This window comes from Lycorma delicatula, chromosome 6 (assembly GCF_047948215.1).
Source record: "Lycorma delicatula isolate Av1 chromosome 6, ASM4794821v1, whole genome shotgun sequence".
Lineage (NCBI taxonomy): Eukaryota > Metazoa > Arthropoda > Insecta > Hemiptera > Fulgoridae > Lycorma > Lycorma delicatula.
The window spans coordinates 51,938,132-51,952,992 of NC_134460.1; the positions used below are offsets into that span (position 1 = coordinate 51,938,132).

The 14,861-nt window shown below is 32.5% G+C and overlaps 1 protein-coding gene across 1 annotated transcript in view; it reads left to right on the forward strand.

Annotated features, from left to right (window-relative positions):
* Positions 1 to 14,861, forward strand: part of LOC142326859 (cilia- and flagella-associated protein 70-like) — a 48,470-nt gene that overhangs the window by 19,652 nt on the left and 13,957 nt on the right. Inside the window, exons 7-9 of the mRNA XM_075369593.1 lie at positions 563 to 714; positions 7,057 to 7,247; positions 11,322 to 11,461. Of these exons, the coding sequence (XP_075225708.1) occupies positions 563 to 714; positions 7,057 to 7,247; positions 11,322 to 11,461 (483 nt within the window). The remainder of the gene's footprint in view (positions 1 to 562; positions 715 to 7,056; positions 7,248 to 11,321; positions 11,462 to 14,861) is intronic.

Below are 14,861 nucleotides of genomic sequence, written 5' to 3' on the forward strand. Positions count from 1 at the left end.
GAAAAACCCTATGATTATTTCTATATTTTTAATAAAATAAATATACTTAACCAAGTTAGATTAAAGCTGATATCTACTAAAATTATTACTTTAACTAGTCAAAAATTTTACTCTGGGAGAAATTTATTTAAAAGCTTAAAGCTTTTAAAGGTAGGTTAGACAATTCTTTTGTTATAAATAAGGTCCATTGCAAATTCACACATCTATTCATATACATTTAGGGTTTTTTAATCAAAATTTCAATACTACTGAATGTAAAACGTCAAGAAATACCACTTGCACAATGGGTCATTTTTAACATAAATGAATACGTACCATTTGCATGCAATAGTTTCTGAGAAAGTGTAAGGTTGGTCTTATCTGAATTACTTCTGTATTTTATTAATATACAATATTAGTGAAAACATTTGTTAAGATTCTAATTTAATTTTTCCTCATTCTTTAAGTGAATTGTTTCAGAGATTATAAAAAACTTTTAAAACCCTCTTGTATACTGTTTAATCACTATTTAACATTTTACTTTTTATAAATTTCACTTTTCTACACACATTTTTTTTAATAGGTATAGATGCTGGCCTTTAGAATTATATATTAATGAAGATGTTGGTAAAATTTCTAAAACTAAAGAGAAGAATGTAAAAGATGCTAATATAACTATGTCTAAGGTTCATTTTGTGGCATATCTTAATTTAACAAAGTTACTATATCCTGGAGGTAATTAAAAAATTAATTGTATTTACAATTGTAGCTTGTTTTCTGCTTCTGCCAGTCATAGATTTAAATTCTCAGAGAAGTTTGTAGTTATGAATTTTTATGACAATTTTTTCTGATTTTTTTTTTTTTTTTTACTTAGAAATTTTTTACAGAATGGTTTTTATATAATTTTCTTATTACATCAAATATCATAATTAAAACTTAGAACAATGTAGAGTCCCTAGAAAATGTTTTAGCATATTAGAATTAATGCTTTGTAGTAAAACAGTTCCCCTCAATTTAAACTTATGCCATGTAATAATAATAATGTCTTCAGTCATTTGACTGGTTTGATGCAGCTCTCCAAGATTCCCTATCTAGTGCTAGTCGTTTCATTTCAGTATACCCTCTACATCCTACATCCCCAACAATTTGTTTTACATACTCCAAACGTGGCCTGCCTACACAATTTTTCCCTTCTACCTGTCCTTCCAATATTAAAGCGACTATTCCAGGATGCCTTAGTATGTGGCCTATAAGTCTGTCTCTTCTTTTAACTATATTTTTCCAAATGCTTCTTTCTTCATCTATTTTCCGCAATACCTCTTCATTTGTCACTTTATCCACCCATCTGATTTTTAACATTCTCCTATAGCACCACATTTCAAAAGCTTCTAATCTTTTCTTCTCAGATACTCCGATTGTCCAAGTTTCACTTCCATATAAAGCGACACTCACAACATACACTTTCAAAAATCTTTTCCTGAGATTTAAATTAATTTTTGATGTAAACAAATTATATTTCTTACTGAAGGCTCGTTTAGCTTGTGCTATTCGGCATTTTATATCGCTCCTGCTTCGTCCATCTTTAGTAATTTTACTTCCCAAATAACAAAATTCTTCTACCTCCATAATCTTTTCTCCTCCTATTTTCACATTCAGTGGTCCATCTTTGTTATTTCTACTACATTTCATTACTTTTGTTTTGTTCTTGTTTATTTTCATGCGATAGTTCTTGCGTAGGACTTCATCTATGCCGTTCATTGTTTCTTCTAAATCCTTTTTACTTTCGGCTAGAATTACTATATCATCAGCAAATCGTAGCATCTTTATCTTTTCACCTTGTACTGTTACTCCGAATCTAAATTGTTCTTTAACATCATTAACTGCTAGTTCCATGTAAAGATTAAAAAGTAACGGAGATAGGGAACATCCTTGTCGGACTCCCTTTCTTATTAGGGCTTCTTTCTTATGTTCTTCAATTGTTATTGTTTGCTGTTTGGTTCCTGTACATGCTAGCAATTGTTCTTCTATCTCTGTATTTGAACCCTAATTTTTTTAAAATGCTGAACATTTTATTCCAATCTACGTTATCGAAAGCCTTTTCTAGGTCTATAAACGCCAAGTATGTTGGTTTGTTTTTCTTTAATCTTTCTTCTACTATTAATCTGAGGCCTAAAATTCCTTCCCTTGTCCCTATACTTTTCCTGAAACCAAATTGGTCTTCTCCTAACACTTCTTCCACTCTCCTCTCAATTCTTCTGTATAAAATTCTAGTTAAGATTTTTGATGCATGACTAGTTAAACTAATTGTTCTATATTCTTCACATTTATCTGCCCCTGCTTTCTTTGGTATCATAACTATAACACTTTTTTTGAAGTCTGACGGAAATTCCCCTTTTTCATAAATATTACACACCAGTTTGTATAATCTATCAATCGCTTCCTCACCTGCACTGCGCAGTAATTCTACAGGTATTCCGTCTATTCCAGGAGCCTTTCTGCCATTTAAATCTTTTAATGCTCTCTTAAATTCAGATCTCAGTATTGTTTCTCCCATTTCATCCTCCTCAACTTCCTCTAGAACACCATTTTCTAATTCATTTCCTCCGTATAACTCTTCAATATATTCCACCCATCTATCGACTTTACCTTTCGTATTATATATTGGTGTACCATCTTTGTTTAACACATTATTAGATTTTAATTTATGTACCCCAAAATTTTCATTAACTTTCCTGTATGCTCCGTCTATTTTACCAATGTTCATTTCTCTTTCCACTTCTGAACACTTTTCTTTAATCCACTCTTCTTTCGCCAGTTTGCACTTCCTATTTATAGCATTTCTTAATTGCCGATAGTTCCTTTTACTTTCTTCATCATTAGCATTCTTATATTTTCTACGTTCATCCATCAGCTGCAATATATCGTCTGAAACCCAAGGTTTTCTACCAGTTCTCTTTATTCCGCCTAAGTTTGCTTCTGCTGATCTAAGAATTTCCTTTTTAACATTCTCCCATTCTTCTTCTACATTTTCTACCTTATCTTTTTTACTCAGACCTCTTGCGATGTCCTCCTCAAAAATCTTCTTTACCTCCTCTTCCTCAAGCTTCTCTAAATTCCACCGATTCATCTGACAACTTTTCTTCAGGTTTTTAAACCCCAATCTACATTTCATTATCACCAAATTATGGTCGCTATCAATGTCTGCTCCAGGGTAAGTTTTGCAGTCAACGAGTTGATTTCTAAATCTTTGCTTAACCATGATATAATCTATCTGATACCTTGCAGTATCGCCTGGCTTTTTCCAAGTGTATATTCTTCTATTATGATTTTTAAATTGGGTGTTGGCACTAACTTATACTTCGTGCAAAACTCTATAAGTCGGTCCCCTCTTTCATTCCTTTTGCCCAGCCCGTATTCACCCACTATATTTCCTTCCTTGCCTTTTCCAATGCTTGCATTCCAATCTCCAACTATTATTAAATTTTCATCTCCTTTTCCGTGTTTAATTGCTTCATCAATCTGTTCGTATACACACTCTACCTCATCATCATCATGGGCGCTTGTAGGCATATAAACGTTAACAATCGTTGTCGGTTTAGGTTTTGATTTTATCCTTATTACAATGATTCTATCGCTATGCGTTTTGAAATACTCCACTCTCCTCCCTATCTTCTTGTTCATCACGAAACCTACTCCTGCCTGCCCATTATTTGACGCTGAGTTAATTACTGTAAAATCCCCTGACCAAAAGTCGCCTTCCTCTTCCCACCGAACCTCACTAATTCCTACTATATCCACATTCACCCTATCCATTTCCCTTTTTAAATTTTCTAGCCTACCAACCTTTTTTAAGCTTCTAACATTCCATGCACCGACTCGTAGAATGTTATTTTTTAATTTTCTGGTGACCCCTTCCTTAGTAGTCCCCACCCGGAGATCCGAACGGGGGACTATTTTACCTCCGGAATATTTTACCAAGGAAGGCGCCTCCATTATTGCTATGTGAAAATGCAGAGAGCCACATTTTCTTGGAAAAAAAGGAGCTGTAGTTTTCCATTGCTTTCAGCTGCGCAGTACTCAGAGGATTGAGTGATGTTGATACGGCTGTTTAAGTCATTGTGACTCACGCCCCTAACAACTACTGAAAGAGCTGCTGCCCTCTTTCAGGAATCATTCCTTAGTCTGGCTCTCAACAGATACCTCTCCGATATGGTTGCACCTTCGGTCCAGCTACTCTGTATCCCTGAGCACTCAAGCCCCCTCACCAACGGCAAGGTCTCATGATTCATAGAGGAGGTAATATATGTTAACATAATAATTTTAAATTATGCAATGTGGTTGGTTACAGTGATTACTTAGCTCATTTTTAATATTAATTTTTAAATATTGCTGTGTAATTTTTAAATTGTTTATTGTTTATTCATACCATTTACTATTAATAAAAGTAAGATTACACTAAAAAACCATTTTGATTGTTAAATATAATCAGTGAACACTAAGAAAAGTTTATAAGAAAATAAGTAAATTGAAAAAATAAGGAAATAATAAAAATATTAATTGATACAGTATTTAGAAAATCATAATAGAAGAACTTTTAGCACTGGTTTTACTATAATTGTAAAAAATTTAGACTACTGTTGCATTTTTGTAAACCCCCAATGTTTGGATTACCAAAAATCACCAGTAAAAAAAAATGTGTACTCTTCTAAAAATGCTTATTTTATAATTTTTTTGACAGTTAAATATTTTTATTATTAAACCTTTTTATTTACTAATTTTTTTACATTGTATTCTTCTGTTCATCTATATATTTATTATATTTTCCTCATTGTTTTCTGATTCTTTAATAATTTGAAATTGCTGTCTAGTTTTTGATCTAAATGGTTTTGAGAATGTTTTTGTTTCCAGTTTACCAATTAGAATAGATCTTTGTCTATTCATAATAATTATTTAAATAAATACAATTTTTTTATAACATCTGTACTCTTTTTTTTTTCTTTTTTTTTAAATTTCATTAAATTTACATTAATTTTCTTTGATGGTAAATAATTTTTGTCATGTTATATATTAACATGATTCTCAGAAATCACCTCATGTTTTCTCATCTGTGGCTGAGTACATTAATTGCAATTAGTGATAAAACTAAACAATATACAAAACTCTTTATTTTAATAAGTAAATAGCGCATAACTTTCTTTAATATTTCAATTTTATGGTTGATCAATTTTATACAACTTTTCATGGTAGATAACAACCGCCATTTTGCCATTTATAAAAATAAAAAATGTGTCTAAAAAAATACACTTTCAATTTTTATTTTTATTTTAGAATGTTTATTTTAAAAATAAATAAATTTATTTTCTAAGTGTGACGAAAAATAATTAGTTCTTCAAATAAGAAATGGTCACTAGTTTCTTTTTTTATCCATGTTAAAACTGCATTTTTAATTTTAACTAACTTGATTTTTAAATTTTTTTTCTATAATACCAAATTTTCTTGTTATCAAAGTGACTGAAATGTAAGTCATTTGTGTTCATCAAGAGATGGTAATAACTTCCTAGTTGTGGTGCCTACCTAGTTTTGGAATCTATCCAGGCTGATCAAATACTTATTTCAAAACAAAGTTCAAATATGCTTAGCAGTACGCAGGGATATTTGTTCTGACTGGCCCTTCTGAACCTTCTTAACATCTTGCAGTACACTTCTGAATCGACTGACATGCTACATTTCAAGAGATAAATTTACAGAAGTTCTTTTCTACACCAAAAAAGTCTGTTGCTATGATTCCCCGATTGAAAAAGTTGCTGAAATTTTATTTTTTATTTTTTTTTTGGTACATCTGGCCCTTACTTCATAAATTAATTTTTTTTAACTGTTTTTATGTACAAAAACCGTCTCCATTGTCCATATGCCTATTTGATAACGTAAACTGGAATAAAATTTTCTGTATTTAAAAAATCTATGGTTCAAGTATAGAACCCTAAAAAAGGGTTAGCAAAGAGCAATTGTTAAAATTTACAGGAATCAAATTGCAACAGTAATAATCAAAGAGCACAAGAAAGAAGCAGTAATAAAAAACGAAGTCAGACAAGAATGTTCGCTATCCCTGTTACGTTTTAATCTTTACACTTTACATAGAACTAGCAGTTAATGATGTTAAAGAACAGTTTAGATAGGAGTAACAGTGCAAAGTGAAAAGATAAAGATGTTATGATTTGCTGATGATATATTAATTCAAGATGAGAATAAAAAAGATTTAGAAGAAACAATGAATGGCATGGATGAAGTCCTATAAAAGAACTACTTACTACATGAAAATAACCAAGAAAAAATCAAAAGTAATGAAATGTAGCAGAAATAAAGCAGATGAACCACTAAACACAGTAGTACAAAAAAACATTATGGAGGTAGAAGAATTTTGTTATTTGGGAAGTAGAATTACTTAAGATGGACAAAGCAGGAGTGATATAAAATTCCTAATAGCACAGGCAAAACAAGCTTTCAGTCAGAAATATAATTTACTTATATCAAGAATTAATTTAAACATCAGGAAAGCATTTTTGAAAGTATTTGTTTGGATCGTAGCTTTATATGGAAGTGAAACTTGGACGATCACAGTACTTGAGAAGAAACGATTAGAAGCTTTTGAAATATGGCGCTATTGGAGAATGTTAAAAATCAGATGGGTAGATAAATGAAGAGGTGTTGTGGTAAATTGATGAAGAAAGAAGCATTCGGATTAATATAGCTAAAAGAAGAGAGAGACTTATAGGCCACATCTTAAGGCATCCTGGAATAGTCACTTTGAAGGGTCAGTTAGATGGGAAAAATTGTGTAGGAAGGTTTGGAATATGTAAAACAAATTGTTAGGGATGTAGGATGTTAGGAGGGGGTATACTGAAATAAAACAATTGACACTAGATAGAGAATCTTGGAGAGCTGCATCAAACAAGGTAATAATTGAAGACAAAGAAATATATATTTTATGAATGAATCAAGCTCTCAGGAAAATTGCTTATAAAAATATGATTTTTAATAGTTTTTAGAATTCAATGATTTTTTTTTTTTTTTGCTCAGTGGAAGAAGTTCATGTTACCAGTCAATTATACACATACGTTAAAAAAGATATGATTACTACTTCTGGACAGGAGAAGTCTGTGTTTGATACCTCTGAACCTGTTCCTGATGAAACACCTGCAACTGCAACTGCTCCAGTTGCAGCAAAACCACCAAAGCCCTCCAAAGTCCCTACAAAAAAAAAACCTAAGGTAACTTTTTGCAATTCACTTCTTTGTTCCTACTCCTGAATTCAGAATTAATACTCATTTATTTTACTGCCTGTTTTTTCTTACCTAATTTTGTATTTGAATATAGAATAGAAAAATGTTATACATAAAGTAGAAAAATCCAAGTAAATTATGAATTGGTTTAAAGGTACTGGGATTTGCTTTGAAGATGTGATTGATTGCATCTGTCACTTGTTAGAAAACTTTTGTTTTTTACCTATTTATCACAGACTCTGAAAAGACATAAACAGGTGATTATGCTTTGATTATATGATTGTATTATATGTTTATATGATTACAAACAGGTGATTATGCTGCAAATGAATCATTTGATAAATTTATTTTCTGTGATAAGGATTGAATACTTTCAATATTCTCTGTAGCTTTCTTGAATGTACATTTATTAAAAAAATTAATTTAATTTTACTTTCACTTTAATTTTTGAAAACTTTCAAATTATATAGCATTTTCTTCAAGATTAGTTGCTTATGACCTTCCAGGTCTTTGTAAATATTCATCATTTTTGATCGATTAAAAATTAATGTTTAATAAATGTTGCCAAATAATGTATTAATAAAATTAAAAATACACTATTATTAAAATTTGTAATGGGATTCCAAATTATGTTGGTCATCATAGATGCTTCCATCAAAGATGATACATAATAATGATAATTGTGTCTCAGCTTAATTTATTATTTTCCTTTACTTTTTAATTTTCATCAGTAACATACGAGGTGCGACAATAAAGTAATGAGACTGATGTGAAAAAAAATGTTGCTTACCGTTTTAGTCATGTTTAGTGTTGTCTCCTTCAAAGTAGTTCCCCTCTGATTGCACACACTTATTCCAGCGCTTCTGCCATTGATGGTAACATTTCTGGAACTCATCTTCTGTAATATCCTCCAAGACCCTCATCACAGCTTTTTGGACATCTTGTCTTGTTTGAAAATGGTGTTCCTTGACTGCCATTTTGACTCTTGGAAATAGAAAAAAGGCGCACGGAGCGATATCTGGTGAATAAAAGGTGGCTGTGGAAGTACTGAAATTTGTTTTGAGGTTAAAAATTGCTGTACTGACAGAGCAGTATGGGATGGCACATTATCGTGATGCAGAATCCAATTATCAGCAATGTTGGCACGGACACGAAGAACTCGTTTACGAAGTCTTTCTAAAATTTCTTTGTAGAAATATTGGTTAACTGTTTGTCCAGGAGGCACCCACTCTTTATGAACGATTCCCTTGGAATCGAAGAAGCACACAAGCGTGCATTTCACTTTTGACTTTGAAATGCGAGCTTTTTTTGGTCTGGGTGATCCCTTTGAGCACCATTGCCAACTTTGGCGTTTTATCTCTGGATCGTATTGAAAAAACCAACCTTCATCACCAGTGACAACACCGCTCAACAAATCTGGATTGATTTCCGTTTGCTCTAACAGATCGGCTGCCACATTTTTCCATGTTTCTCGCTGTTGTTGTGTGAGATTTTTGGGAACCATTTTTGCACAAATCTTTCTCATACCAAGATCTTCTGTTAATATTAGACGAACCGTTTCTCGATTGATGTTGAGTTCTTCTGCAATCATTTTCACGGATAATCTTTGATCAGATCTTATGATTTCACGCACCCTGGTCAGGTTGACATCTGTCCACTGCGGTCTTCATCTTCAACATTCGTTCTGCCTTCACTAAAAATTTTATGCCACCGAAAAACTTGAGCTCTTGACATAACCTCCTCTCCAAAAGCCTTCTGAAGCTTACCATATGTTGTCGCGTTTTCACCCAATTTAATGCAAAAAGAAATGGCATACTGTTGCACAATATTTTGCACTTTCATTTCTGTGACGAGAGACACAAACACGTGTTCACTTATTACAGCACAACTCACGACTGAGCAGTTGCATCAATGTGCTGCTTGTACTAGAAATAGCTTATAGACCAAGGTCAAAGATGGTGTGCCTACGCAAGCTGCAGGGTTGCCATATCTTGCAAAGAAAAATCAGTCTCATTACTTTATTGTCGCACCTTGTATATAATGTAAATTAAGGACTAATATTGAGTGCGACATATTATAATGAACAGTTCCAAAAGAAAATTGACTGTTCCTAATGTTATCTATATAACTATGTATAAATTAATCATATTGTGATCTAAATTAAGAATCTACTTATTTATTTTACAGCACTAATTTAATTTTAGGCAAATTGTGACTGTTACATTAAATGTCGTTTGATATAATTCTGTTAATCAATTTTTGATAATGCTTTGTATGAAGTTTGTTGATGCATTGTTATAGATTTGTTTTCTGAATCTAATTTTTAATTAATCTAGAGAAAATTGGAATAAAGCTTAATGGGTTTATAATTCTCATTTGAATTTTTATCCCTTTTTTAGATGAGAAGAGATCAGCCTCAATTTTTTTATTTATTGTATTGTTCCAATCACATTGATAGGAGGGTAATTCAAATATAAAGCAGAATTTGTTTACATAGCTTTATTAAATTAGACAAAATTAAAATAAATTATCTTATTTTTCTACATAGTTTTCTTAAACAGAAATACATTTTCTCCACTGGATAGGTAGCTTCCTGATGCCCTCATCAAAAAACACAAGATGGTATCCCCAACAACCAGTTGCACACATAATACTAGACTGTGGCAAGTCTTCAAACTTCCCCCCGTCTAAAAATTATTTCAGCAAACCAAACCTTTTTAAAGAACATGGTGTCAAGTCTGAACTGTGCAGTGGCTGTTCAAGAATTAGCAAGTTTATCATGAGTCTGAGCTGCTGTATGATGCATTGTCATGAGGAATGTTGCAAATCGTGCCAACACTGTTGTATAAGCAGCCCTGACCTCATTCACCCACTGGCATTTATATGACACATTTAACATCATTTTTTCATGCAGGAAATCAATCAGCAGCACATCCTTAGAGTCCCAAAACACAGTTTCTGGGAGTTTTTCAGCTGACAAGTGTATTTCTTGACCATGATGGGTGCCCCTCCCTATAGAGTCCCAAAACACAGTTTCTGGGAGTTTTCCAGCTGACAAGTGTATTTTTTGGCCTTGATGGGTGCCCCTCCCTATTTTTCCACTTCCCCCTCCATACATGTTCTCTTGCTTTCCGGAGTGTAGTGGTGGTCCTACATTTCATTGCAGGTCACAATATGGTCCAAAAATGTCTTTTCTTCCTTAATGCAAATCAGAAGCCACTGACAGATGTCTTTCCAGACATTTTTCTGTGCTTCAGTGAGAAGACACGGAAACACCCTGCCGACACGACACTTTTCTGTATCCAAGAGTGTGTGATAAAATTTTATGTATGTACATTCCCAACACTTATGCCATCTCTGATGGAATTTTATTGACGATTATATGGTGGTAAATTTCCAAAAGGTCACAAACGGCCTCAATATTGTCATCATTGATGCTTGTCCACAGACAACGTTCATGACTTTTGTTCTCTACTGCATCATGCCCACTTCAAAAATTTTTGGCCCAACCAAAAAAATTGAATCTTTGACAGGATAGCATCTCTGAACTGTGCCTGTAGTCAAGTCAAACTTTAGAGGAATTGACACTTTCATTGGTGAGAAATCTGATTATAGTTTGTTGCACAACAGATGATAGTACCTCCTGTTCAGCTATTCTGCTACTAATGTGGGAATGTTACCTATGAGGGTGCTGGTTGCTCCCCTCCACATATATCCAACTAACTACCCGCAGCGGTAGTTATTTGGATATATGGATGTGTTAGTTGATGGAACGCAGAAAAATCCCAGTTTATATTTGAATGACACCCTTGTAACTGTTAAGACTTACATCAGTCGCCTAAATGAAAACTGATTATTGTACTACTCAGAATTCTAGTATATTACCAAAAGTAATCTTTTTATTTACATTTGGATTGCTACATAAATGCATATTGATGCAGTTGGTAGGTTGCAATGCATAGAGAGTTTTCAAAAAAAAATTTTAAGTTTAATATAATAGTTGGATTTATTCGTTTTAAGAAATTTATAATTTTTTTATTTTTTTTACTGTTGGTATGTTAGAGTGATGTTGAAGAAAAAATAGAAGATGAAATAAGTTTGCCAATTTTTACTGAAGATGGAGAACCAGTTTTTGTTACTGTTCAAGTACAAGTAATGAAACCATTTTTCCAAAAAAGAACTCCTGATTATTTAGAAAATAGGTATTTTAAAATATATTTTAATTAGATTAACCATTTAAAGAAATCATATAAAAGATGATTTTTTTCTATTGTTTCTAAACTTATAAAGTAGAATTATTTATTAAAAAATAAGTATTTATTAAATAAATGATTTATGTAAAATAAATGTAATTCAACCTGAATAATTTTTCTTTAATATATTAAATCATGCTGTTAGTTAGTATCTCCAACAAACAATCAACTGGGAAAAAATTTTACACTTGAAAATTTACAGGTTTACGAAAAACCTACAATGACAAACACAACTACTCATAGCACCTTCTATGAACCATGATTGTCAAAGGTTTGATGAACCACAATCACATTTTAAGTTTTTAAAACCATGATTGACTAATTAATCAAAATACCTCTGTTACAGAATTTTCAATTAATGAATTTAGTGCTTAAAAATGTTTAACATACAAAGGTGCAAATAACATGTTCATTAGCTCACTTCTGCTCTTAATTAAAAAATATTCATTGACCAAGATAAAAAAACATTACTATTTATAATCATAGTTTTGGAAAAAATAATGTTAAGAATTAATAAAGCAGATCAACTTTTTCCTTTTTTTTTTTAGTAAAAAGAAAATCACTAAATGTTATATTCCAGAACTATACAGACTAAACTGAATAAAGTTTTACTCTAGAGAAGTTGCCGCTTGAAGTAAATATACACCCATACATAAGTCATAAAAAAAGAATAAGTACAGACAGGATTAATCAGTTCTCATAGAAATAGATTACAGATCCAGTAATCTATACCAAACTTTGAATATATTTCAAAGAAAGAGTAAAGGACATTATTGAGCATTTTCTAACAATATACAATACTTTTTTAAATAGACAAACTTCATTTATTTCTCTCTGTTAATGTGGTACTTAAACTTTGTTTTTAGTTTTCCTTTAAAACAATCATATAGACACATTACTTCTTTTTTAAGCTCACTATATATGTGATATATTTGCATCATTATAAGCATTCCTGTTCTGTAGATTCTTCTTTGATAAATCTGTCTTTGAACAGGTTTTAACTGAATCTGCTCAATTTTATTCAGTCATGAGATCACCTTCCTTCCTGTAAGTTTCTTCCCTTTCTAATATCTATAAGCATCATAACCTTTTTTCACTCCCTTCTATTTTCTCCTCATATGATTTACTGAAGACAATTTCTACATAAGACTTACCCCAATTAAAATGTTCTTTCTTTTTTATCATCAATGCTGCTTCTCTCTGATTGTTCTCAATACTTCCTTATTTAAGACAATGTTCAGTCTTTAATAATTTTCCATCAATAGACAGTGTCATATCTATTGCACTTATGACTGGACTTGTTATTTTTCAATACTTCTACAAACAGCACTCTTCAAAACGACCTACAAAAAACAGCATTTTTTAATAACAAATCAAAATGCTTCAACTGGAATCGACATGCGTACAGAGGGGTCCAAAAACAAAATCGGGTGGGGCTGTGTCTGGACGCACAGCCATTGGTTTAACGTAAAATGTTACAGACCTTGGATGAAGTTCCTCCAAGCTACAAACCAACCAACATATCTGTAAAATTAAATGGCATACCCACCATTATTATTTTTTTTAACAAAACTGAAAGTCTCCAATGAAAAATTTTAGTTCCTTCATTTGGCCAACTCGACAGATAAATTGGTCGGTCTGCATGTCAGCGAGTCAGTTTTGGTTTTGGATTGAAATAAAAATGAGACATTGACTGCATATCAAATTTCCAAATTTAATTTTAACATAAAACAGACACTAAATGGTACATGATCTTTATTTGGACTAATATTCGATGACAATTTTGTTCAATATTGGTCTGTGATATGAGAAATAAGAGAAAAAAGTCATAATTAGCAGAGGTGCTTTTGCCGTTGGCATCGTTCACTGAGCACACTATGCCAGGTTTGAGACGCTCCTGAAACAGTCTCGCTTGCTCGGCACCGGACATTGGGGTACCTGTGCGTGGCCCATAACCACCTCCCTTTCCAAGATATGTGTAATTTATATTTCCGGCTGGATTTTGCGCAGGCTGAGGCTGACATTGAATTTTTATACTCTTTTCTTGTTTACTTTAATTTTTTACACAAATATTGTCCAAAATACACTTATTACTACTTAAATCGATGTATCTCGACAAACTCTAAACACAAACACACAAATCATTGCACTGTCACATCTTAAGATGGGAGCTACACTGGATGGAAATGAGGGAAAGCGCCAGATCTGGCTGATCTGCGTTGTGCCCACTCCCCGCCAACCCACTCACCAGTGACGCAAACTCAAATTTGTGTTGGCGAGCTGACCATGTAATGTATTAAATGACACTGCTTTTACGTCTCTGAGCCTTAGTTTGGGAGTTATTAAGGCAGGACGATATAAAATTTTCGTTACACTACAAATTTCTGTTCTGGTACCTGGTGTGATCTTAGTTGTTTCATGTCAAAAATGTACTCATTGTTGGCTAGTCCATATCTTGTGACAATTTGACTTGATATGACAATTTCTGGAGCTTATCAGCAGCTTATATTCAATGCCCATGGCACCGAACTACTGCTGTTAATGTATCTGTGGTAATGGCAGCACATCACTACATTTTTTCACACAGCTTGTCGATTGTTGCTGATTTTTGTGGATACACTTTAAACAAATTGCATATTTGAAAGATTTTCATACTTCTGATGAGCCCTTAATTCATTCAATGCATGTGAAGAGCAGTAAGTGGACTGATAAATCTACTGATAGTTACAAGAAAAAACTTTCAAAAGAATCAAAGTTAATAACAACAGTCCAAGCTCACAGTGAGGAAGGATTGATTTTTAAATCAGGTCACAAAGCAGGGGTCTGTAATGAAATGAACATGGAAAATTAATTAAAAATTCAATTGATCAGAAATTTTTCTGGAAATTCAATTTTGATGGCAGATGATGCCATTAAAACAAAACAATTTCATTAAACAAAAAACCTGCATCCTACTCCAAATTTGAGTAGTAAAAAGCACCACATGATTAAGAGAAAGGAATATTTCATGCTCTGAACTTTATGAACTGGTGAAAGTAAGCAAATCATATGAAGAGAAATATTATTTCATTTTGACACAAATAAGAAGATCATAAAATACTGAGATTGCCTCCCTACCACCTCGAGCCTAACCTGATTGAATTAATTTGGGTATAAAACTAAAAAAAACTTGACATCCCTACAAACAATGTAACAAATGGTATTAATGATCAGGCAGAAATTTAGAGAACAGAATACTGAATTTTGTAAAAACTGCTGTGTGATCACATTTTACTGAAAAATATTATGAGGCGGAACAGGGCTATGGACCTGGGTGTAGTGAAGCTGTGGGCACTTCGTTTTGTTGCCT